General features: G+C 51.9%; 2 protein-coding genes across 2 annotated transcripts in view; both read right to left on the bottom strand.

Moving 5' to 3' along the window:
* Positions 1–518: 518 nt before the first annotated feature.
* Positions 519–6,516, bottom strand: LOC142249604 (uncharacterized). The gene is made up of 2 exons (XM_075321324.1): positions 6,263–6,516; positions 519–6,225 (listed from the first exon to the last, which is right to left on the bottom strand). Exons 1-2 carry the CDS (start codon positions 6,514–6,516, stop codon positions 5,565–5,567), a joined length of 915 nt encoding a protein of 304 aa, XP_075177439.1. The 3' UTR covers positions 519–5,564.
* Positions 519–26,888, bottom strand: part of APPL1 (adaptor protein, phosphotyrosine interacting with PH domain and leucine zipper 1) — a 42,562-nt gene continuing 16,192 nt past the window's right edge. The window contains exons 8-15 of the mRNA XM_075321043.1: positions 25,167–25,349; positions 24,979–25,025; positions 22,038–22,212; positions 21,923–21,959; positions 13,208–13,354; positions 10,587–10,637; positions 10,416–10,505; positions 519–8,229 (exon numbers count right to left, since the gene is read on the bottom strand). Of these exons, the coding sequence (XP_075177158.1) occupies positions 8,080–8,229; positions 10,416–10,505; positions 10,587–10,637; positions 13,208–13,354; positions 21,923–21,959; positions 22,038–22,212; positions 24,979–25,025; positions 25,167–25,349 (880 nt within the window). The 3' untranslated portion in view covers positions 519–8,079. The remainder of the gene's footprint in view (positions 8,230–10,415; positions 10,506–10,586; positions 10,638–13,207; positions 13,355–21,922; positions 21,960–22,037; positions 22,213–24,978; positions 25,026–25,166; positions 25,350–26,888) is intronic.

Raw genomic sequence — 26,888 nt, 5'->3', positions numbered from 1 at the left:
AGGGGGGGAGGGAGGAGACAGCAGTGAGGGGAAGGGTGGGCGAGGGAGGAGACAGCAGTGAGGGGAGGGGGGGGCGAGGGAGGAGACAGCAGTGAGGGGAAGGGGGGGCGAGGGAGGAGACAGCAGTGAGGGGAAGGGGGGGCGAGGGAGGAGACAGCAGTGAGGGGAGGGAGGAGACTGCAGTGACGAGAGGGGAGCTACGACAGCAGCAGTGATGACCTGGGAATAAATGCAACATCATAACCCAACCGAGTGCAAGCATCAGATACAGATGTCCGCAGCACAGGTCACTCGTGTGTCCGCCCTTTACCATCTCTTTTTCAGTTTTTATTTTGCCGGCTGTAAGTTATATCAACCACTGGGTGGCTACAGCGAGACTCTGGCAAAATTATTATTATTTTTTTTCTCCCCCGGCATGGTGCGCCGCTCGTCCTGGGATACGTAAAACCAAGAGGTAAAATAAGGAAGAGATTCTGTAAACAAAAGAAAATGAAACGTAAAGAAATAAATCCAGGCAGTCAGTTTAGTAAAACGCTTTCTTGTGCCGTCACCACATATAACAGATACATACAGTGCAGAGAACCTCGGGAAGGAGCCACAGTCTTAAAAATTATCATCTATTTAGTGTTATATACAAACTGCACACACTTCAGTCACAAGGCATGGTCGCACTGTCTGGGGGGGGGCGGCCAGTGTGGTCGTACTGTCGGAGGGGCGGCCGGCGTGGTCGTACTGTCGGGGGGGGGGCGGCTGGCCAGTGTGGTCGTACTGTCGGAGGGGCGGCCAGCGTGGTCGTACTGTCGGAGGGGCGGCCGGCGTGGTCGTACTGTGGGGGTGGGGTGGGGGGCGGCCGGCCTTGTCATACTGTCGGGGGGGGGGGGGGGGGGGGAGGCCGGCGTTGTCGTACTGTGGGGGGGGGGGGGGGGGGAGGCCGGCGTTGTCGTACTGTCGGGGGGGGGGGGGGGGGCGGCGGCCGGCCTTGTCATACTGTCGGGGGGGGGGGGGAGGCCGGCGTTGTCGTACTGTCGGGGGGGTGGGGGGGGGGGGTTTGGGGTGCCGTGTCTCACTGTCGGGGATGACCGGCACGGCTCATCATGTAACTGTTACACTGTGTATATTACTGCAGAGAAGATCTGGAACGGAACGCCCGACTCCGGCTAATCAGTGCGATGGCAAGTGAGTGCAGACTACAGTCCTCCGAGACTAAGCAACGAATGAGGCACGAGGCGGGCAGTGTAATGTGCCTCAATGACGGGACGTCGTGGTCTGTGACATATCGGATCAGCCAAAATATTTTCTTCCTGCATCTTAAGACCCAAAATAAGGCTTTTCAGTCAATAATAAAAAGTCCCTAAAATAAGAGCATCTTTAAAGGGTTTTTTTTCAGGTTTGGGATGAAAGTCTACAGTTACTCTTGTATGAGTCTACACTCATACATCTGAGTCCTCACAGTGCGCACACTGTACGCTGTCAGGATTTTCCAGTGCTCCAGTCTCGCTCAACTCCCTTGTAACCAGCGAGGCTGCACATGTCTAGTCAGAATGTGGCCCTAATTATGCAAATTGCATACACACACAGTCATCTGACTGTCCGCTGTCACCACCCGACCAGAGAATCCTGACAGTGCGCCGGGAAGATTCAGAAATCTGCAGAAGTTGTAGATCTATAATCACAGGAGAGGCACAACTTAGAGAATATGAAAGTCACAGTTTATAACTATAGGAATATCTTGGGGTGAGCGGTGCTGTGAGTTACGCTAAGATCTTAAAATGCTCAGACTCCTACAAAAATCAGTCAGTAGCTCCGCCCACCGGACTCCACAGGGACCACAGATGTCATGCAATAAAGCTGCGCTGAATCTTTTGCTGCTAAGTTAATAGATTGGATAATGTAATGGGTCTATAGCAAAAGGAATCTGTCATCAGAAAAGTAACCTATTGTTCAAAAACGTTTTTTTAGGTTACATATCAGACAGGACTGCAATAACTGATCCACCATTCACAATAGGTGATGTCACAGCTCACCTCCTCACCCTCCTGTACAATGATTGATAACACCACTATATGTAGTAGATATCTATGGTGAATTGTGGATCCTGTGTTATCTACTGTATATAGAAGTGTTATTCGTTCTTGCACAGGAAAAAGGGGGAGGTGAGCTGTGACATCGCCACTTGGGAATGGTAGATCCTGAGCTATATAGAGGTGTTATCAGTCATTGTACAGGGGGAGATGAGCAGTGATATCTATTGGCAATGGTGGATCCTATGTTATCACAGCTCACCTACTCTCCCTCCTGTACAATATCCGATTACACCTCTATATAGAGTCGATAACATGGGACCACCATTCGCATATGTGATATCACAGCTCACCACCTCCTCCTGTAAAATGACTGATAACCCCTCTACATACAGTAGATATCACAGGATCCACCATTCATAATAGCTGATGTCACAGCTCACCTCCTCCTCCTGTACAATGACTGATAACACCTCTATACAATAGATATACATGGATCCACCATTCACAATATGTGATATCACAGCTCACCTCATCCTCCTCCGCCTATATAACGTGAATCGCAGCTCACGATCTCTTCCTGTACAATGACTGGTATCTCCTCTATACAGTAGATCACAGGATCCACCATTCACAATAAGTGTCACAGCTCACCTCCTCCTCTTCCTGTACAATGACTGATAATAGCTCTACATACAGTATATATTACAGGATTCACCATTCACAATAGCTGATGTCACAGCTCACTTACTCCTCCTCCTCCTCCTGTACAATGACTGATAACACTTCTATACAATAGATAAAAATGGATCCACCATTCACAATATGTGATATCACAGCTCACCTCATCCTCCTGTATAACGTGAATCACAGCTCACGATCGCTTCCTGTACAATGACTAGTATCTCCTTGATACATTAGATCCCAGGATCCACCATTCACAACAGATGTCACAGCTCACCTCCTCCTCTTCCTGTACAATGACTGATAACAGCTCAATATACAGTACATAAACACAGGATCCACCATTCACAATAGGTGATGTCACAGCTCACCTCCTCCTCCTTTTGTAGAATGCCTTTCATCCTGATGTGAACTTGTGTAGATAACACTTCCATAAAAAACAAATCTGAATCCACCTATTGCTACCAATGTCCATGTGAAGTACAAACCTAATGTCGAGCCTAGTGGCCAATGTGAAAATTGCAGATTTTTTTTTTTATTATTATTAAATTGAAAGTAATATGAGAAAAAAAAAAATCAGACTTAAAAAACCTGACACATGACATAAAACCAGAGTCATTTTCTGATGACATTTCCCTTTAAAGCCAAAAGAAGCCAAGTGACTATTTTTGGATTGTTCAAATCGGGACAAACCCTTTAAATATGTCCGACCCCTGGTGGTCTATAAACGTGTACAAATACGTTGATCAATTTACAAATATTACAAACCACTTTTACCACCAGAGTAATGAATCATACAAGAAGCAAATCCCCCCCCCCCAATCCGTCTGTACGTCCCCAACTGATATCGACTCTTCCACTTGAAAACAGTCATAAAATTCCCTTGTCAAACGTGACTTAAAAGGGTCGTCCAAAATCAGAAAAACAGGCGGGGGTTAATTATCTCACCAGAAACAGCGCCACATTAATCCATGGGTGATATCTGGTACTGCAGCTCAGCTGCATGCGACTATTCTGCAATACCAGACTCAGCCTATGAATAAGAGTGGCGCTGTTTCTGGGGAATACATTATTTAATCCTGGACGGCCCCTTTAAATTAGTTATTAAACTATTTACAAAGATTAGTGCAAAAGGTTACATTCACATAGAAAATAAGTCTTAGGTTCATCATCCAAATCACAGACATAGGAAAAGGAAATTTGGCTCATGATAAATACGTCTATGTATGAAAATCGCCCTCCAGGGATGAAGGACGTGACCGGCCGTTCTATAAAAGGTGGAGACGAGAGCAAAAAACAGGGTAAGGACGAAAAAAATCCACCGGAGAAAAAGGCGAATTCTGCTGAGGATTTGTGGCATTAGATAGAAAAGACGAAATCGGGGGCGAAAATCTGCAACAAAAAATCGACTTACTGCAAATATTAAAATCTGCACCCCAGGTCAGCACGGATCATACTGCAATCCTGCGCCAAAATCTGCACCCCAGGTCAGCACGGATCATACTGCAATCCTGCGCCAAAATCTGCACCCCAGGTCAGCACGGATCGTACTGCAATCCTGCGCCAAAATCTGCACCCCAGGTCAGCACGGATCGTACTGCAATCCTGCGCCAAAATCTGCACCCCAGGTCAGCACGGATCATACTGCAATCCTGCGCCAAAATCTGCACCCCAGGTCAGCACGGATCGTACTGCAATCCTGCGCCAAAATCTGCACCCTAGGTCAGCACGGATCGTACTGCAATCCTGCGCCAAAATCTGCACCCCAGGTCAGCACGGATCGTACTGCAATCCTGCGCCAAAATCTGCACCCCAGGTCAGCACGGATCGTACTGCAATCCTGCGCCAAAATCTGCACCCCAGGTCAGCACGGATCGTACTGCAATCCTGAGCCAAAATCTGCACCCCAGGTCAGCACGGATCGTACTGCAATCCTGAGCCAAAATCTGCACCCCAGGTCAGCACGGATCGTACTGCAATCCTGCGCCAAAATCTGCACCCCAGGTCAGCACGGATCGTACTGCAATCCTGCGCCAAAATCTGCACCCCAGGTCAGCACGGATCGTACTGCAATCCTGCGCCAAAATCTGCACCCCAGGTCAGCACGGATCGTACTGCAATCCTGAGCCAAAATCTGCACCCCAGGTCAGCACGGATCGTACTGCAATCCTGAGCAAAAATCTGCACCCCAGGTCAGCACGGATCGTACTGCAATCCTGAGCCAAAATCTGCACCCCAGGTCAGCACGGATCGTACTGCAATCCTGCGCCAAAATCTGCACCCCAGGTCAGCACGGATCGTACTGCAATCCTGCGCCAAAATCTGCACCCCAGGTCAGCACGGATCGTACTGCAATCCTGAGCAAAAATCTGCCGCATTTCCAACCCATGTGAACGCTGTCAAATATTGTAGAAGCTCACACAAGACCTCTCCAAAAACTAGCGAAAGCATCATAGATCAGCTCCCATTCACCTCTAGGGAAAGGGACCGCTCTCCAGTCAAGAATAGGAATTTAGGGCTCTTTGTGCTGCGCAAGGTCCGGGGAGAATTCCATAACTTTCAGAAGTATCAAGAAAGTGTTGCCCTTCGAGAACTGGTTAATTAAAATAAACAAACTGCAAAAAGAGGGGCCCCCATTCATCCAGGCTGGCATTTTATACATTTTATACTCCAGGCTAAGTGACGGGAGCTCTGGAGTGATTTATTAATGGACATGTGCCTCGGTGCACTATTCAGCTGCCACATGTCATCGTAAGACATAAGAAGATTTTGGGTACTCACTGCAAAATCTCTCTCGGAGCCTTCATTGGGGGACACAGGATACCATGAGTGTGCCAATGTTTCTATATGCATCTGTCTTCAGTGGACAGGATCCCAGAAACACCAGCACACTGTGCATATAGAAACACTGGCACACCGAATAGTGGACAAGATCCCAGAAACACCAGCACACTGGAGTAGACAGGTGGAACACAGAAACACCGGCACACTGGAGTAGACAGGTGGAACACAGAAACACCGGCACACTGGAGTAGACAGGTGGAACACAGAAACACCGGCACACTGGAGTAGACAGGTGGAACACAGAAACACCGGCACACTGGAGTAGACAGGTGGAACACAGAAACACCGGCACACTGGAGTAGACAGGTGGAACACAGAAACACCGGCACACTGGAGTAGACAGGTGGAACACAGAAACACCGGCACACTGGAGTAGACAGGTGGAACACAGAAACACCGGCACACTGGAGTAGACAGGTGGAACACAGAAACACCGGCACACTGGAGTAGACAGGTGGAACACAGAAACACCGGCACACTGGAGTAGACAGGTGGAACACAGAAACACCGGCACACTGGAGTAGACAGGTGGAACACAGAAACACCGGCACACTGGAGTAGACAGGTGGAAGACAGAAACACCGGCACACTGGAGTAGACAGGTGGAACACAGAAACACCGGCACACTGGAGTAGACAGGTGGAACACAGAAACACCGGCACACTGGAGTAGACAGGTGGAAGACAGAAACACCGGCACACTGGAGTAGACAGGTGGAACACAGAAACACCGGCACACTGGAGTAGACAGGTGGAACACAGAAACACCGGCACACTGGAGTAGACAGGTGGAACACAGAAACACCGGCACACTGGAGTAGACAGGTGGAACACAGAAACACCGGCACACTGGAGTAGACAGGTGGAACACAGAAACACCGGCACACTGGATAGTGGGCAGGTTCATAGAAACACTGGAGAAGACAGTGCATATAAAAACACTGGCACACTGGAGTAGACCGGTGCATATAGTAACACTGGCACACTCATGGTATCCTCTGTCCCCCAATGAAGCAATAGAGGAATAAGCCTACCGAGGACTAGCGTACGTGTCATAATTTATTGGAATATTGGGCACAATCATTTTGGATTCCAACAGTAATGGGTAGTAAAAGTGTCCCATGCACAGCCACCTACCCACGTGCAACCCATGCACAGCCACCTACCCACGTGCAACCCATGGACAGCCACCTACCCACGTGCAACCCATGGACAGCCACCTACCCACGTGCAACCCATGCACAGCCACCTACCCACGTGTAACCCATGGACAGCCACCTACCCACGTGCAACCCATGGACAGCCACCTACCCACGTGCAACCCATGCACAGCCACCTACCCACGTGCAACCCATGCACAGCCACCTACCCACGTGCAACCCATGGACAGCCACCTACCCACGTGCAACCCATGCACAGCCACCTACCCACGTGCAACCCATGCACAGCCACCTACCCACGTGCAACCCATGCACAGCCACCTATCCACGTGCAACCCATGCACAGCCACCTATCCACGTGCAACCCATGCACAGCCACCTATCCACGTGCAACCCATGCACAGCCACCTATCCACGTGCAACCCATGCACAGCCACCTACCCACGTGCAACCCATGGACAGCCACCTATCCACGTGCAACCCATGCACAGCCACCTACCCACGTGCAACCCATGCACAGCCACCTACCCACGTGCAACCCATGCACAGCCACCTATCCACGTGCAACCCATGCACAGCCACCTACCCACGTGCAACCCATGCACAGCCACCTACCCACGTGCAACCCATGCACAGCCACCTATCCACGTGCAACCCATGCACAGCCACCTACCCACGTGCAACCCATGCACAGCCACCTACCCACGTGCAACCCATGCACAGCCACCTACCCCCGTGCAACCCATGCACAGCCACCTATCCATGTGCAACCCATGCACAGCCACCTACTCAGTGGACCGTGCACAGCCGCTGGCTTTTTTACCTTGGCACAAAATGTGCCCCCATCCTCCAGAGTGATTCAGGTCCCATATCGGGCAGATCTTTATGGCATATGCAGAGGATCAGCTATAAATGTCCCAGATGGGAGCCCCCCTTTACCGTTTTCTATTTATTTGTCTTTTTGATCGTTAAGAGCCATGTTGCCTGCTATGAATTGGATATTCTACCCTTAGGATACGATAACCCGCTCAGTAAACAAACAATAAGAAATGCCGACCAACAGCGAAAGAGTAAAAAAGCAGAATGGGGTCGATTTCTGGAAAAAAAGACTGTAAATATAAAGACAAAAACCAAAACCACTCAGACCCCAAATCTGACGTCTGTTTCTTAGGATTTCTTACAAAAAAAAAAAATATTAAGATTCCACCCAAGTGAAATCCCCAGTCCACGATCCACGGCCGGAGTAACGCTCCGCTGCCGACACGAGCGAAGGCGTCCAAAACCACAAGAGTCACAAGTCTTGTCTCGAGCTTCTTGTGCCCACGGATGAGCAGGAGCGTTCTGGCGAGGAGTCTCTGCTCGTGTCCAGTCTCACGCCTCTGACTCCCCTTTCTTTTTCGCTTCCTCGCTGTGGTCGCCATCCTCTGATTGATTGGCACCGAGAACAACAAAATGTCCTTCTGCGCCCGTCTGGTTGGGTCTGGTGGAAGCCGCGATCAGACGACTCTGCTCTTCCAAGTCCTGAAACAACGGATTTAATTTTTTTACTTTTTTCGGGTACAAAGTGTCAATTCAACTATTTCCAATACAATCTGATAAATCTGATTCCTTTAAGGCAGGGAGGGGGTGGGGGGGACCTCCGGCTTTTATGCAGCCCCCAGATACATTCCCGGGGACCGCAGTGCTAGGATCTGAGGAAGCGCACGCACTCTGACCTGTGGGTAGATGCTAGAATGTACGGGCTCCTTCTGGGACCTGACTGCAGCCCGTACATTCTAGGCTCAACCCCGGCCTGTGCTAGCGTGCTCAGGGATTAGCTTGTGGATGAGGTAAGAATCAAGCTGCGCCCCTGTCACATAAGAAGAGGTGCAGCGGATTTACCGTCCTCCCTGCTGTACATGCCTCCCAGAACTGTGCTGTGTGACTCCTCCTCCCTAGTGCTGTGAGTACGCAACACATCACTGACCCCCATCCAGTGCTGTGTACCCCCTAATACTATGTACACCCCCTCAGTGCTGTGTGCCCCCTAGTACTGTGTGTACAACCTAGCACTGTGTGTACCCCCAGTGCTGTGTGACCCCCTCAGTGCTGTCTGTAGCCCCCTGGTGATGTCTAAGCTCCCCCAGTACTGTCCGTGCCCCCCAATGCTGTCCGCACCACCTAATACGGTCCATGTCGCCACCAGTGCTGTCCATGCCACGGTCAGTGCTGTCCGTGTCCCCTAGTCCTCTCCGTGCCCCCCTTATGCTGTCCGTGCTCCCAAGTGCTCTGTACCCCCCAGTGCTCTGTGCCATCTCCCAGTACTGGGGGTGGCACACAGAACTCTGTAAACGCAACTGCTGTCTGTGCCCCCCCCCCACTGCTGTCCGTGCCCTATGCTCCCCAAGTGCTGACACCTAGTGCTCTCTGTGCCGCCGCCAGTGCTCTCCGTGCACCCCTAGTGCTGTCTATTCTACTGCCAGTGCTGTTTGTGCTACTGCCAGGGATGTCAGTGCCCCAGTCCCTCCTGTGATGTACATGCACCAGCCAACATTACAGGAGTGGCTGGGGCATGTACATCATAAGAGAGGCTGGGTCATGATGTACATGCCCCCAGCCTCTTTTGTGATGTACATACCCCCAGCCTCTCCTGTGATGTACATGCCCCCAGCCTCTCTTGTGATGTACATGCCCCCAGCCTCTCTTGTGATGTACATGCCCCCAGCCTCTCTTGTGATGTACATGCCCCCAGCCTCTCTTGTGATGTACATGCCCCCAGCCTCTCTTGTGATGTACATGCCCCCAGCCTCTCTTGTGATGTACATGCCCCCAGCCTCTCTTGTGATGTACATGCCCCCAGCCTCTTTTGTGATGTACATACCCCCAGCCTCTCCTGTGATGTACATGCCCCCAGCCTCTCTTGTGATGTACATGCCCCCAGCCTCTCTTGTGATGTACATGCCCCCAGCCTCTCTTGTGATGTACATGCCCCCAGCCTCTCTTGTGATGTACATGCCCCCAGCCTCTCTTGTGATGTACATGCCCCCAGCCTCTCTTGTGATGTACATGCCCCCAGCCTCTCTTGTGATGTACATGCCCCCAGCCTCTCTTGTGATGTACATGCCCCCAGCCTCTCTTGTGATGTACATGCCCCCAGCCTCTCTTGTGATGTACATGCCCCCAGCCTCTCTTGTGATGTACATGCCCCCAGCCTCTCTTGTGATGTACATGCCCCCAGCCTCTCTTGTGATGTACATGCCCCCAGCCTCTCTTGTGATGTACATGCCCCCAGCCTCTCCTGTGATGTACATGCCCCCAGCCTCTCCTGTGATGTACATGCCCTCAGCCTCTCCTGTGATGTACATGCCCCAGCCTCACCTGTGATGTACATGCCCCAGCCTCACCAAATATAGTAGGGTGGTTTTCAAGTTGATAAATTTGTGCAGCCCCTGATGGTCGGTAGAAAATTCCAAATGGTCCCCGATAGTAAAAAGGTTCCCCACCCCTGCTTTAAGGAGATTAGAAAAAGGATCGGCTTTTTTCTCCCAGAGATGTCCTTGTTTTCTGTATTTTATTCAAGTCAGGAAAACTTAAGTGCAAACGGCAAACAGTTCAAAGACTGGGTACGCTCCATTTTTGGGGTCAAAAAGGCGCACTTTCTTTCTCCAGACCACCTGGCTGTGACACTTCAGACCCCCTATATGCCGACACCAATACGCCCCATTTACCTTTTCTATCTGTTTCTGTTTGCTGATTTCTTTTTCTTGCTTTTCCTTCACTTTCTCAATTTCTTTCTGCTTCTCTGAAGCCCTCCGATCCTTGAAGACATCAATAAGATGATGTAGGGTTTTTGTAAAGAAACCATAAAGAAAGACTGCGAGGAGCGGACGGTCACTTACCAGCTCGGCATGAAGAGCAATCTGCTTGGCCAGTCCGACCGAGTCACAAATCTGTGGATAAATCAATACGATTATTATTCTTATGCCACGCACGCATTCACCCCCGTGGTGCCACATGGACAATAAAATACGGCCACTTTGTGGTTGTTTAAACCAGCCCTGTAGGTGCAGGGAAAACTCGTCTTATATCTACCCCTGTATATAGTGTGCAGTCACAAATTCAGCATCTAAAGGGTTATTTCCATCTCATAAAATTAGGACAGTATATGGGGGGTTTGACCACTTCTAGGTTTTCATTGCACCAGGACGCTCAGTCATGCAAGGAGCTGCAGTCAGTCCCATTGACATGAACCTTGCTGCAATTCCCTGCACAGTGATTGGCCATGGCCCACTAGTGCAGAACATTGTACTATGGGAAAACCCTTATATTAACAGCCCTGCCCCTGCGTGCCTATGACAGCACTTCCTGTTCCGAGCACTGATGGACACGATAATCTGGAATGCCACCCAATTGTTAACCTTGTGAACGACCAGGGCGAGGAGAACGAGCGACCAGGGCGAGGACAACGGCCCACCAGGGCGAGGAGAATGAACGACCAGGGCGAGGACAACGGCCCACCAGGGCGAGGAGAACTAGCAACCAGGCCGAGGACAACGGCCCACCAGGGCGAGGACAACGACCCACCAGGGCGAGGACAACGACCCACCAGGGCGAGGACAACGACCCACCGGGGCGAGGACAACGAACGACCGGGGCGAGGACAACGAACGACCGGGGCGAAGAGAACGAACGACCGGGGCGAAGAGAACGAACGACCGGGGCGAAGAGAACGAACGACCGGGGCGAAGAGAACGAACGACCGGGGCGAAGAGAACGAACGACCGGGGCGAAGAGAACGAACGACCGGGGCGAAGAGAACGAACGACCGGATCGAAGAGAACGAACGACCGGGGCGAAGAGAACGAACGACCGGGGCGAAGAGAACAAACGACCGGGGCGAAGAGAACAAACGACCGGGGCGAAGAGAACAAACGACCGGGGCGAGGAGAACAAACGACCGGGGCGAGGAGAACGAACGACCAGGGCGAGGAGAACGAACGACCAGGGCGAGGAGAACGAACGACCAGGGCGAAGAGAGCGATCGACCATGGCGAGGAGAGCGATCGACCAGGGCGAGGAGAGCGATCGACCAGGGCGAGGAGAGCGATCGACCAGGGCGAGGAGAGCGATCGACCAGGGCGAGGAGAGCGATCGACCAGGGCGAGGAGAGCGATCGACCAGGGCGAGGAGAGCGATCGACCAGGGCGAGGAGAGCGATCGACCAGGGCGAGGAGAGCGATCGACCAGGGCGAGGAGAACGAACGACCAGGGCGAGGAGAACGAACGACCAGGGCGAGGAGAACGAACGACCAGGGCGAGGAGAACGAACGACCAGAGTGAAGAGAGCGATCGACCAGAGCGAGGAGAACGAACGACCAGGGCGAGGAGAACGAACGACCAGGGCGAGGAGAACGAACGACCAGGGCGAGGAGAACGAACGACCAGGGCGAAGAGAGCGATCGACCATGGCGAGGAGAGCGATCGACCAGGGCGAGGAGAGCGATCGACCAGGGCGAGGAGAGCGATCGACCAGGGCGAGGAGAGCGATCGACCAGGGCGAGGAGAGCGATCGACCAGGGCGAGGAGAGCGATCGACCAGGGCGAGGAGAACGAACGACCAGGGCGAGGAGAACGAACGACCAGGGTGAGGAGAACGAACGACCAGAGCGAGGAGAACGAACGACCAGGGCGAGGAGAGCGAACGACCAGGGCGAGGAGAGCGAACGACCAGGGCGAGGAGAGCGAACGACCAGGGCGAGGAGAGCGAACGACCAGGGCGAGGAGAGCGATCGACCAGGGCGAGGAGAGCGATCTACCAGGGCGAAGAGAACGAACGACCAGGGCGAGGAGAGCTATCGACCAGGACGAGGAGAACGAACGACCAGAGTGAAGAGAGCGATCGACCAGGGCGAGGAGAGCGATCGACCAGGGCGAGGAGAGCGATCGACCAGGGCGAGGAGAGCGATCGACCAGGGCGAGGAGAGCGATCGACCAGGGCGAGGAGAACAAACGACCAGGGCGAGGAGAGCGATCGACCAGGGCGAGGAGAACAAACGACCAGGGCGAGGAGAACGACCAGGGCGAGGAGAACGACCAGGGCGAGGAGAACGACCAGGGCGAGGAGAACGACCAGGGCGAGGAGAACGACCAGGGCGAGGAGAACGACCAGGGCGAGGAGAACGACCAGGGCGAGGAGAACGACCAGGGCGAGGAGAACGACCAGGGCGAGGAGAACGACCAGGGCGAGGAGAACGACCAGGGCGAGGAGAACGACCAGGGCGAGGAGAACGACCAGGGCGAGGAGAACGACCAGGGCGAGGAGAACGACCAGGGCGAGGAGAACGACCAGGGCGAGGAGAACGACCAGGGCGAGGTGAACGACCAGGGCGAGGTGAACGACCAGGGCGAGGTGAACGACCAGGGCGAGGTGAACGACCAGGGCGAGGTGAACGACCAGGGCGAGGAACGGAGACATTCATAGCACAGAACATTCATGGACACAAGGATTTATGATATTTACCTTCTCGCCTTCATTGTTTGACTCAAAAATGTAGCAGACAGAGACGGCTCTGCCCTCCGTCCGCCCCCCGGCCGTCCTGAGCACGAAGCCAAACAGACGCTTGTTCTCCTGATGGGTGGCGTATAAAACCACATTTGGTAGCGGAAACTGAAAAACAGCAAAGATAAATTATAACAGAGCTCTTTACTGATGCACGGATGAGATGACAGAACCCGAAATACCAAAAAAATAATAAAAAAACTAAAATAAAATAATGAAGATGCAGATTGTGAAGTGTCAAAATAAATTTACAATGAAGCTCGTGCAGAGGAACGTCAAGCTCCGGCCGGCAGCGGTGACATCTGGTCACTTCCATTATGCGCTGCCCCTTTATCAAGTTCACATTGTATGAATTTTACATGGCGGAACAGAGGTTGATATATTACACATGGAATCTGAGAAAAAAAGCTTCTGTCATATTCTAAAGCAGAATAAAGTCTGGCGGCTGCACCATATGGCGGCATTATTGTACTGGTGCAGCCAAAGCCCCTGTACACAGAGGCTGACAGTATCGGATGAAGAAGAGGTAACGTCTAGTCTGTATGTATCGCATGAAGAAGAAGTGACGTCTAGTCTATATGTATCTGAAGAAGAAGAGGTGTCGTCTAGTTTATATGTATCAGATGAAGAAGAGGTGTCGTCTAGTCTGTATGTATCGGATGAAGAAGAGGTGACGTCTAGTCTGTATGTATCAGATGAAGAAGAGGTGTCGTCTAGTCTGTATGTATCGGATGAAGAAGAGGTGTCATCTAGTCTGTATGTATAGGATGAAGAAGAGGTGTCGTCTAGTCTGTATGTATCAGATGAAGAAGAGGTGTCGTCTAGTCTGTATGTATCAGATGAAGAAGAGGTGTCGTCTAGTCTGTATGTATCGGATGAAGAAGAGGTGACGTCTAGTCTGTATGTATCAGATGAAGAAGAGGTGTCGTCTAGTCTGTATGTATCGGATGAAGAAGAGGTGTCGTCTAGTCTGTATGTATCAGATGAAGAAGAGGTGTCGTCTAGTCTGTATGTATCGGATGAAGAAGAGGTGTCATCTAGTCTATATGTATAGGATGAAGAAGAGGTGACGTCTAGTCTGTATGTATCGGATGAAGAAGAGGTGACGTCTAGTCTGTATGTATCAGATGAAGAAGAGGTGTCGTCTATATGTATCGGATGAAGAAGAGGTGTCGTCTATATGTATCGGATGAAGAAGAAGTGATGTCTAGTTTGTATGTAGTGGATAAAGAAGAGGTGACGTTTAGTCTGTATGTATCGGATGAAGAAGAAGTGACGTCTATTTTGTATGTATCAGATGAAGAAGAGACGATGTCTAGTCTGTATGTATCGGATGAAGATGAGGTGACGTCTAGTCTGTATGTATCGGATGAAGAAGAGGTGACGTCTAGTCTGTATGTATCAGATGAAGAAGAGGTGTCGTCTAGTCTGTATGTATCGGATGAAGAAGAAGTGACATCCAGTCTGTATGTATCGGATGAAGAAGAAGTGACGTCTAGTCTGTATGTATAGGATGAAGAAGAGGTGACGTCTAGTCTGTATGTATAGGATGAAGAAGAGGTGACGTCTAGTCTGTATGTATCGGATGAAGAAGAGATTACGTCTAGTCTGTATGTATCGGATGAAGAAGAGGTGACATCTAGTCTGTATGTTTCGGATGAAGAAGAGGTGACGTCTAGTCTGTATGTATCGGATGAAGAAGAGGTACCGTCTAGTCTGTGTGTATCGGATGAAGAAGAGGTAACGTCTAGTCTGTATGTATCGGATGAAGAAGAGTTAACGTCCAGTTTGTATGTATCGGATGAAGAAGAAGTGACGTCTAGTCTGTATGTATAGGATGAAGAAGAGGCAACGTCTAGTTTGAAGGTATCGGATGAAGAGGTAACGTCTAGTCTGTATGTATCGGATGAAGAAGAGGTAACGTCTAGTCTGTATGTATCGGATGAAGAAGAGGTAACATCTAGTCTGTATGTATCGGATGAAGAAGAGGTAACATCTAGTCTGTATGTATCGGATGAAGAAGAGGTAACATCTAGTCTGTGTGTCTCCTATACTGAATTGTAGCCACCGTAAATCCAACAATGAAGGGAATTTTGTTACTTACCGTAAATTCCTTTTCTTCTAGCTCTTATTGGGAGACCCAGACGATTGGGGTATAGCTACTGCCCTCTGGAGGCCACACAAAGCACTACATTAAAAGTGCAAGGCCCCTCCCCCTCTGGCTATACCCCCCCCGTGGTATCACGGGTTCTCCAGTTTTAGTGCCAAAGCAAGAAGGAGGAAGCCAATAACTGGTTTAAACAAATTAACTCCGAATAACATCGGAGAACTGAAAAACCGTTCAACATGAACAACATGTGTACCCGCAAACAACAAAAAAACATCCCGAAGGACAACAGGGCGGGTGCTGGGTCTCCCAATAAGAGCTAGAAGAAAAGGAATTTACGGTAAGTAACAAAATTCCCTTCTTCTTCAGCGCTCTATTGGGAGACCCAGACGATTGGGACGTCCAAAAGCTGTCCCTGGGTGGGTAAAGAAATACCTCATGTTAGAGCTGCAAAACAGCCCTCCCCTACGGGGGTGTCACTGCCGCCTGCAGGACTCTTCTACCTAAGCTGGCATCCGCCGAAGCATAGGTATGCACCTGATAATGCTTGGTGAAAGTGTGCAGACTGGACCAGGTAGCTGCCTGGCACACCTGTTGAGCCGAAGCCTGGTGACGTAATGCCCAGGACGCACCCACGGCTCTGGTTGAGTGGGCTTTTAGCCCTGAAGGAACCGGAAGCCCCGCAGAACGGTAGGCCTCTAGAATTGGTTCTTTGATCCATCGAGCCAGGGTGGCTTTAGAAGCCTGCAACCCCTTGCGCGGACCAGCGACAAGGACAAAAAGTGCATCGGCACGGCGCATGGGCGCCGTGCGGGAAATGTAGATTCTGAGTGCTCTCACCAGATCTAGCAAACGTAAGTCCTTTTCATACCGGTGAACCGGATGAGGACAAAACGAAGGCAAGGATATATCCTGATTAAGATGAAAAGAGGATACGACCTTAGGGAGAAACTCCGGAATAGGGCGCAGCACTACCTTGTCCTGGTGGAACACCAGGAAGGGAGCCTTGGATGACAGAGCTGCCAGCTCAGACACTCGCCGAAGCGATGTGATCGCAACAAGAAACGCCACTTTCTGTGACAGCCGAGAAAAGGAAACTTCCTTCAGAGGCTCGAAGGGCGGCTTCTGGAGAGCAACTAGTACCCTGTTCAGATCCCATGGATCTAACGGCCGCTTGTACGGGGGCACAATATGACAGACCCCCTGTAGGAACGTGCGCACCTTAGGAAGACGTGCTAGACGCTTCTGAAAAAACACGGATAGTGCCGAAACTTGCCCTTTAAGGGAGCTGAGCGACAAGCCCTTTTCTAACCCCGATTGCAGGAAGGAAAGAAACTTGGGCAATGCAAATGGCCAGGGAGACACTCCCTGAGCAGAACACCAGGATAAGAAAATCTTCCACGTTCTGTGGTAGATCTTAGCCGAATTCGACTTTCTAGCTTGTCTCATTGTGGCAACGACTCCTTGAGATAATCCTGCAGATGCTAGGATCCAGGACTCAATGGCCACACAGTCAGGTTCAGGGCCGCAGAATTCTGATGGAAAAACGGCCCTTGGGACAGTAAGTCTGGTCGGTCTGGCAGTGACCACGGTCGACCGATCGTGAGATGCCACAGATCCGGATACCACGACCTCCTCGGCCAGTCTGGAGCGACGAGTATGATGCGGCTGCACTCGGATCTGATCTTGCGTAGCACTCTGGGCAAGAGCGCCAGAGGCGGAAACACGTATGGGAGCTGAAACTGCGACCAATCTTGAACCAAGGCGTCTGCCGCCAGAGCTCTTTGATCGCGCGACCTCGCCATGAATGCCGGGACCTTGTTGTTGTGCCGGGATGCCATTAGGTCGACGTCCGGCACTCCCCAGCGGCGACAGATTTCCTGAAACACGTCCGGGTGAAGGGACCATTCCCCTGCGTCCATGCCCTGGCGACTGAGGAAGTCTGCTTCCCAGTTTTCTACGCCTGGGATGTGAACCGCGGAAATGGTGGATGTTCTGTCCTCCACCCACATTAGAATGCGCCGGACTTCTTGGAAGGCTTGCCGACTGCGCGTCCCTCCTTGGTGGTTGATGTATGCCACCGCTGTGGAGTTGTCCGATTGGATTCGGATCTGCTTTCCTTCCAGCCACTGTTGGAAGGCCAGTAGAGCAAGATACACTGCTCTGATCTCCAGAACATTGATCTGAAGGGTGGACTCCTGCGGAGTCCACGTCCCCTGAGCCCTGTGGTGGAGAAATACTGCTCCCCACCCTGACAGACTCGCATCTGTCGTGACTACTGCCCAGGATGGGGGCAGGAAGGATCTTCCCTGAGACAATGAGGTGGGAAGGAGCCACCATTGTAGGGAGTCCTTGGCCGTCTGAGAAAGCGAGACTTTCCTGTCCAGGGACGTTGACTTCCCGTCCCATTGGCGGAGAATGTCCCATTGAAGTGGGCGCAGATGAAACTGCGCAAAGGGAACTGCTTCCATGGCTGCCACCATCTTCCCTAGGAAATGCATGAGGCGCCGCAAGGGATGCAACTGGCCCTGCAGAAGAGATTGCACCCCTGTCTGTAGTGACCGCTGCTTGTTCAGCGGAAGCTTCACTATCGCTGCTAGAGTATGAAACTCCATGCCAAGATACGTTAGTGATTGAGTCGGTGATAGGATCGACTTTGGAAAGTTGATGATCCATCCGAAAGACTGTAGGGTCTCCAGCGTAGCATTCAGGCTGTGCTGACATGCCTCTTGAGAGGGAGCTTTGACCAATAAATCGTCTAGGTAAGGGATCACCGAGTGTCCCTGAGAGTGCAAGACTGCTACCACTGCCGCCATGACCTTGGTGAAGACCCGTGGGGCTGTCGCCAGACCAAATGGAAGAGCTACGAACTGAAAATGGTCGTCTCCTATCACAAAACGTAGAAAACGTTGATGTTCTGTAGCAATTGGCACGTGGAGATAAGCATCTTTGATGTCTATTGAGGCAAGGAAGTCTCCTCTGGACATTGAGGCAATGACAGAACGCAGGGTTTCCATCCGGAACTTCCTGGCGTGCACATGTTTGTTGAGCCGTTTTAGGTCCAGAACAGGACGGAACGAGCCGTCCTTTTTTGGAACCACAAAGAGATTGGAGTAAAACCCTTGCCCTTGTTCCTGAGGAGGGACTGGGATCACCACTCCTTCCGCTCTTAAGGAGCCCACCGCCTGCAGCAGAGCATCTGCTCGGTCTGGATGTGGGGAGGTTCTGAAGAACCGAGCTGGAGGACGAGAATTGAACTCGATTCTGTACCCGCGAGACAAAATGTCCGTCACCCACCGGTCTTTGACCTGTGACATCCAAATGCCGGAAAAGCGGGAGAGCCTGCCCCCGACCGGCGATGCGGAGGGAGGGGGCTGGAAGTCATGAGGTAGCCGCTTTGGAAGCGGTTCCTCCATTTGCTTTCTTGGGGCGCGTGTGAGCCCGCCACGAATCTGAGTTTCTTTGCGTCCTCTGAGTCCCTTTGGACGAGGTAAATGGTGTCTTGCCCAAACCTCGAAAGGACTGAAACCTCTGCTGCCACTTTTTCTGCTGAGGTTTGGTTGTTCTGGGTTGTGGTAAAGAGGAGTCTTTACCCTTAGACTGCTTAATGATATCAGCCAATGGCTCGCCAAACAGTCTATCTCTAGATAAAGGCAAACTGGTTAAACATTTTTTGGAACCAGCATCTGCTTTCCAGTCCTTTAACCACAAGGCTCTGCGCAAAACTACCGAATTGGCGGACGCCATTGAGGTGCGACTGGTAGATTCTAGTACCGCATTGATAGCGTAAGACGCAAACGCCGACATCTGCGTGGTAAGGTGCGCCACTTGCGGCACTGCTGGATGTATGATAGCATCCACTTTCGCTAAGCCAGCTGAAATAGCCTGGAGTGCCCATACGGCTGCGAATGCCGGAGCAAACGACGCGCCGATAGCTTCATAGACAGATTTTAACCAAAGGTCCATCTGTCTGTCATTGGCATCTTTAAGTGAAGCGCCATCCTCCACTGCAACTATGGACCTAGCTGCGAGTTTGGAAATCGGGGGGTCTACCTTTGGACACTGTGTCCAGCGCTTGACCACCTCAGGGGGGAAAGGGAAACGCGTATCTTTAGATCGTTTAGAGAAACGCCTTTCTGGGTGAGCGTCGTGCTTCTGGATTGATTCTCTGAAGTCAGCGTGATCCAACAAAGCACTCAATTTACGCTTGGGATAAAGGAAACGAAACTTCTCCTGCTCCGCAGCCGCCTCTTCTGCTGAAGGGGCTGGGGGAGAAATATCCAACAGCCTATTGATGGCTGAGATAAGGTCGTTTACCATGGCATCCCCATCAGGGGTATCCAGGTTGAGAGGGGTTCCAGGAATGGATTCCTGATCACTCTCATCAGACACATCACAGGGAGACTGATTGCGCTGAGACCCTGAGCAGTGTGATGACGTCGAGGGTCTTTCCCAGCGAGCTCGCTTAGGGTGGCTGGGGCTATCATCTGAGTCATAATCCTCGGCCTGTGAAGCCGGGGACCCCCCTGTGGGCTGGATTAATTCCAAGTGAGGGGGACCTGAGGACAGAGGCCTCGCCGTGCCCAAAGACTGAGCCCCATGCATAGATTGCAAGGTTTCAAGGATTTTTGCCATAGAGACAGACATATTATCAGCAAAAACTGCAAAGTCTGTCCCTGTCACCGGGGCAGGACTTACAGGCGTCTCAGCCTGGGTCACTCTCCCTCCTGACTCCGGCTGGCGAAGCAGCACCGGGTCGGAGCATTGCACACAATGGGGGTCATCAGAGCCTGCTGGTAGATTAGCCCGACATGCAGCACACGCAGTATACACAGCCCTAGCCTTGGCAGCCTTGCGTTTTGAGGATGGCATGTTGTTGCTTCCACAGAGTGATCTGGGAGATGCAGCCAGAAGCAACCTCACAGTGCAAGAAATACAATATCTCTATATCCTACACAGTACACCGATACACCGTGAGGCACTAGAGGGACCAGCACAGACAAATCGCTTACCGCCCGCTTAAAAAGCGGGTGTGTGGTCGCCAGATAGCCCCTAGTCCAGGTCTCCCAGAGCCTTGCGTCCTTCCTCCAGCCAGACTGCATGTAATGGCTGCCGGCGTCCTGAGAGAGAAGGGGGGCGGGCCCTGGGCGTTCCTGGCTAAGAGCGGGAAGCCTGCTTCCCTCTGTGCCTAGTGTGAGGGCTGGAGCATGTAAATCAGGCTCCAGCCCTCGTCGCTGCTAGCGAACAGCGTCTCTCCCCTACCCTGAATGACAGGGTGGGGGCGGGAACGAATCGGAGCTGCCGGCGTCCTAGGCCCAAAAAGCCGGGGACTCAATTTATAACCGCCGCCGCCGTAAAAGCGCGGACGGCGGATCCCCGGCGCACCACAAGTCACAGCAGCGCCGCCCGGTCCAGAGGGGGTCGGCGCTGCGTTCCCATACACAAACAATCCCCCAGTAATCTGTAGGGACACTAACTCCAACGTTGCGGTCCCCGGCGCACTACAACACCCAGCCAGCCCGGAGTGTGTCTGTGCCTGCCGGGGACACAGAGTACCTGTATGATGCAGGGCCTGTCCCTGATCGTACTCCTGCTCCGAATCCATCAGGTTCTAATGGGTCTGTGGATGGAGCCCGGCGTCAGAGCTGAGAGGCCGGCAGGATCCCACTTCCACAGAGCCCTACCAGGGGATGTGGAAGGAAAACAGCATGTGGGGCTCCAGCCCTGTACCAGCAATAGGTACCTCAACCTTACAACACCATCCAGGGGTGAGAAGGGAGCATGCTGGGGACACTATATGTGTCCTCTTTTCTTCCATCCGAAATAGTCAGCAGCTACTGCTGACTAAAAACTGTGGAGCTATGCATGGAATGTCTGACCTCCTTCGCACACAAAGCTAAAACTGGAGAACCCGTGATACCACGGGGGGGGTATAGCCAGAGGGGGAGGGGCCTTGCACTTTTAATGTAGTGCTTTGTGTGGCCTCCAGAGGGCAGTAGCTATACCCCAATCGTCTGGGTCTCCCAATAGAGCGCTGAAGAAATTCATTTTTTATTGAGAAATGCATTTTAAAGTGTAACTGTTGCTTTAATTTTTATTGCATAAATCAACAGTGCAAATGAAAAGAAGCAACTTCATAACACGTCTTATCAGAGAGATCGGCTTCTTTCTCCTCCTGGACTGATCCTTCACTCTCAGCTCAGGGGTAAATCTATATTCAGTGAAGACTTTCCCATTATGGAGACAGGAGATGACAGCTGGTGCTTATAAGATTCTATGAAAAGAAAAAGCAGACACGGACGTTGTGCTGAAAGTTCCCCTAAAATGAGATACTCTTCTCCATAGAACTATCCAAGCACCACCTGTCATCTCCTATCTGAGAAATAGGAAAATCTGAAGACACATTTTATCTGAGCTGAAAATGAAGGCTCGGTCCACAAAGTTGCTTATTCTCATGCATTGTATTGACAGTATACCGCCCTCTAGTGGAGGACACCGCCTTCACACTAGAAGTGTCCGGCACGTCTCCGGGGCACGGATCAGCTTTATATCGGTTTTCCAGCACTCACCCGCAGTCTGGTCACTTGTGTTTGGGGGTCGATCAGCCTGCAATGACAAGGCGCGACAGATTCAGGACAAACCGTAAATCCTGATCCGGAGCGTCGCTGATTGCCAGTAACTTACTTTAAACAGTCGCAAGTGACAAGGAGATGCGACTCTGTCATGCGGAAGATGTTGTGTATCGCGCGGGCCGCTAAGATCTGGCGCATCGTTTCATAGACGACCTCCGGGCAGTCGTCCGCTTTCACCTCCATGGATCCCAGGAAGCGGACGATGAATAACTGGTGAAGGATCGAATCTAAAGGCAAAAGAAGCGCGAAAATAACAGAAACTGGAAACATTCAGAAGCGTAAAATGTCTCGGCCACAAAGTCCCGGTCTTGAGAACTGGGCGTCAGCGGAAAATGGGTCAAAGCGGGAATTTACACCCCATTTACACCAGCAGATGTGATTTTTGTCTATTAAATGACGGATTTGCTGCACTTCTAGAATCTGCCAGCGGCGGATATAGGGGATCAGCGGTGGATATGGGGATCAGCGGTGGATATGGGGATCAGCGGTGGATATGGGGATCAGCGGTGGATATGGAGGGATCAGCGGTGGATATGGGGGGATCAGCGGTGGATATGGGGGGATCAGCGGTGGATATGGGGGATCAGCGGTGGATATGGGGGATCAGCGGTGGATATGGGGGATCAGCGGTGGATATGGGGGATCAGCGGTGGATATGGGGGATCAGCGGTGGATATGGGGGATCAGCGGTGGATATGGGGGATCAGCGGTGGATATGGGGGATCAGCGGTGGATATGGGGGATCAGCGGTGGATATGGGGGGATCAGCGGTGGATATGGGGGGATCAGCGGTGGATATGGGGGGGATCAGCGGTGGATATGGGGGGGATCAGCGGTGGATATGGGGGGGATCAGCGGTGGATATGGGGGGATCAGCGGTGGATATGGGGGATCAGCGGTGGATATGGGGATCAGCGGTGGATATGGGGATCAGCGGTGGATATGGGGATCAGCGGTGGATATGGGGATCAGCGGTGGATATGGGGATCAGCGGTGCCGTCCGATCATGCGCACCACTGCTCCATTCTCTTTGGGAGCATAGAGAGCGCTGCAGTCGGCTGTTTTTTGGCACTGAATTGAGTGAACGTGCACGATTGACCAGCGGTCAATACACATGGGGCTCTTCAAAGCCCGGGTTTTTGGGATTGTGGGGGTCCCAGTGACCAGCCACCCAGGAAACTGAATGAAGGACCACCATGACCAGATGAAGGTCAAGAAGGAAGGGCGACACAACTAGCAGCCCTGTCTTGAGACTCAACCATCGAGGTGATCGTCAACAGAAAATCATTCTAGGGAAAAAAAAAAAAGGATGACTACAATAGAGACAAAAGGAGAGCGCTGCAGATCATTCAACCCTAGATGGGGTCCCAGAGGTCCATGGCGCTAGAGATTTACCAAGAGTGCGCACCTCACAGGAGATCACAAATAGAGAACAGGAAACTAGTCTCCTTTGAAAAGGACGGCAGAAGAACACCTGAGGAAGAAACCAGACTCCAGGTCCGACAGCGAGAAGACCAAGAGGGAAAGAGAGCAGGATAAAAGCTCAGAAGGTTTTTCCATTTATATCATTCTCATGACTGCGAGACGAGACGAGACGCTACCTCCGCAAGACGAGACGAGACGCTACCTCCGCGAGACGAGACGCTACCTCCGCAAGACGAGACGCTACCTCCGCAACACGAGAGGCTACCTCCGCAAGAAGAGAGGCTACCTCCGCAAGACGAGAGGCTACCTCCGGGAGACGAAACGAGAGGCTACCTCCGCAAGACGAGAGGCTACCTCCGCGAGACGAGAGGCTACCTCCGCGAGACGAGAGGCTACCTCTGGGAGACGAAACGAGACGCTACCTCCGCGAGACGAGAGGCTACCTCCGCGAGACGAGAGGCTACCTCCGCGAGACGAGAGGCTACCTCCGCGAGACGAGAGGCTACCTCCGCGAGACGAGAGGCTACCTCCGCGAGACGAGAGGCTACCTCCGCGAGACGAGAGGCTACCTCCGCGAGACGAGACGCTACCTCCGCGAGACGAGACGCTACCTCCGCGAGACGAGACGCTACCTCCGCGAGACGAGACGCTACCTCCGCGAGACGAGACGCTACCTCCGCGAGACGAGACGCTACCTCCGCGAGACGAGACGCTACCTCCGCGAGACGAGACGCTACCTCCGCGAGACGAGACGCTACCACAGTCCTGTCGAAGGCTTTTCGCACGTCAGCAAGTCAGCAATCTGGAGCTTACTCCAGACATGCGAACATCTGAAAACACCGGCAGACCTTCTTCAGGCCAGTTCAGACCTTCTGCCGAGATCAATCAGGATAGGATTCTACCTTGGTGAAAGAAGAAAGATGCGGCGTTGTCGAAGTTGATACAGAAGGCGGCTTTCAAGGAGAATCCTGAGAAGGAGGCGAAGCAAATGAACGGCCGGAGAGCAGGCTTACCTAGGCTAGCAGTGATTGTGAACTGTGCACCACTGGAGGAGCAGAAGAGGTCAAATGCAAACCCTGAGGGGCTCAGGTAGCCCCGCAAACATGGAAAAACATACAAACCCCTGTGGAGTTGTAATTATGGTAACAGGACCCAGGTGCTGCAAAGCAACGGTGCGAAGAACTGAGCCATCGGGGTGCTGATGCTGAGGATGAAAATGCCTGAATGACAAAAAGATGGATGGAAGCGACTGACTGGTTGGAAAGGAAATTAACAAAACATAACAAATCTATGGAAGAATCAGGTCCGGGTGCAGACCTGTGTCTGCCTCCTACGGACACTAAGCTAAAGCGGGTCATTCTGGCTGCGGGCGGTGGGCGACTCCTGCTGGGGAGGAGATCACTTTCTTTTTAGCATACTGTCCGCCTCATACACCACGGTTTCTTGTGTCCCCCAATGAAGCGATAAATGATCAGCGCCCGACACAGGACGCACCGGCTTATCCCATGTTGGGAAGGAATTAATGAGGTTACAGAGCTTTAATCTGTAAAGTTTGCATGAAAAGTTACCTTCAGATTCTGATTTTTCTCCGGATTCTCCAAAAGGGTTTGTTCGTCTTTTAAAATTAAAAACAAATCATTGACGTTAGAGTGCAAGCTCCTGTGGTTCATCAGAGCATTCTGCATGAAGTGGTGTCTTATAAACAGGAAAGAAGACAAAATATATACATATACACAAGACATGGTGCTGCTGGTACCTGCCGGACTGTCCCGGGGTCCTGGGTTGTCCGGATTGGTCCTCGCTGACTGGTGAAATTATATCAAACTGTATTGGAGTGTCCGGTGCAACAATGGCGTCCAAGGACAGAGAAGTCATAGCCGAGGAGTCGGAGCCCACGGAGCCGGTGCTGTTTGTGCGGGTCGTGCGAGGACGAGACTGTCTGCAAAAGAAAGTGTGAAATGAGAAATTCTGCTGCATACACACCGGAGCGGCGGTCCACGTCCACGGCTAAATGGCACACTACTGAGAGGATCGCTCTGCAATGGGAAGAATCAGGAGCAGAACGCAGACTCCCAGCTATGTCCTTATAATGCATCTTAGAACAAGGTAGTAAGTATAAAAAGATATGTTTAACCCTTTCCAAAACACAAGGCATAAAAGTACACGTTATGCCGGCTTCCTAAGAATGGAGCAGGCTCAGGAGCCGAGTGTGCACTGTACCAGGCAGATACCAGCTGCGTTACCCTGCAGAAGAGTGCAAAAACGAACATTGACCTCAGCACCTCAGCGGGAAGGGGTTAAAAATGCACAAATGTGATCTGGAGAAAGAGGGTATCTTGTCCTAGGTGGGTGGGACACATCCATGCAAAAACCTACTGATGGGCGCTGCATAATGCCCCATTCCCTCTGTGGGGAGTGGATTGCACATTTGCACCCCCATAGATTACACCTGATCGCTGACGATCCAGCACCGGTACCGCCTGCGATCAATTTACTGGGGATTGTTTAACGCATAAAACCCCTTTAAGACTTTATAATAAGGGATTAGAAGGTCATTAAAGGGGTTTCAACCATTTTGAAAAGTGACCAAAAAGAAGAGACCAATATAAAGTCTCTAAAGCCGCTGCTGCTCCGCTGGGATGTGATGGTGTCCGGACCAGTCAGCCGAGCGCCTAATAACGGCAGAACAGATGGGAACGTGTCGATCGGTGGGTGCACCGCTGCCGGGATCTGCACCGACCGGCACTTTTATCCCTGTAAGAATGGAGCGACCGCGCATAAGCTGGACCGCCGCTCCACCAATTCCCTACAGGGCTGCAGAGTGCTGCGCTCAGCTCCGTCCAACAGCCCCAGATAAAATGAATGGCGTGGCAGTCACACAAAAAGGGACATTGTGCTTAAAACTGTGCTAAAAGATAAGACAGAAAACAAGTGTAATGCAGCGGTCCGGAGGTCACAGGACAGATCCGCAACCTCAAGTGTCCAATACCAGAGAAGATTCATCTCCAGGACTCGGCCTCCAGAAGTGAATCCCAGGTAAAAACACTGTCTAATCCAGAATACCCGGGCTGTGACCGGCTGCTGCCTTCATCCTGCCTGTGTGATGACCGCAGGGTCTACTTATTCCTTGGTAGTGTGTGAGTGTGGGAGGGAAAGAAAGAGCGAGGGAGAGAGAAAGCGCGAGGGAGAGAGAAAGCGCGAGGAAGAGAGAAAGCGCGAGGGAGAGAAAAAACGCGCGAGAGAGAGAGCGAGCGAGAGAGCGAGCAAGAGAGCGTGAGAGAGTGAGAGCGAGAGAGAGTGAGAGCGAGAGAGAGCGAGAGAGAGCGAAAAAGCGAGAGAAAGCGAGAAAGAAAGCGAGAAAGAAAGCGAGAAAGAAAGCGAGAAAGAAAGCGAGAAAGAAAGCGAGAAAGAAAGCGAGAAAGAAAGAGAGAGAAAAAGACAGACAAAGAAAGAGAAAAAGAGACAAAGAAAGAGAGAG

The sequence above is a fragment of the Anomaloglossus baeobatrachus genome, chromosome 8 (genome assembly GCF_048569485.1).
Source record: "Anomaloglossus baeobatrachus isolate aAnoBae1 chromosome 8, aAnoBae1.hap1, whole genome shotgun sequence".
Lineage (NCBI taxonomy): Eukaryota > Metazoa > Chordata > Amphibia > Anura > Aromobatidae > Anomaloglossus > Anomaloglossus baeobatrachus.
This window is presented reverse-complemented; position numbering and strand designations above follow the sequence as displayed.

What these genes read in the sequence shown, in the direction of transcription:
- LOC142249604 (XM_075321324.1), bottom strand. Translation starts at nt 6,516, where the DNA reads ATGCACCGGTCTACTCCAGTGTGCCAGTGTTTTTATATGCACTGTCTT. An exon ending in CCGGTGTTTCTGTGTTCCAC is followed by an intron (nt 6,226 to 6,262) that starts CTGTCTACTCCA and finishes TCTGTCTTCCAC; the next exon opens with CTGTCTACTCCAGTGTGCCG.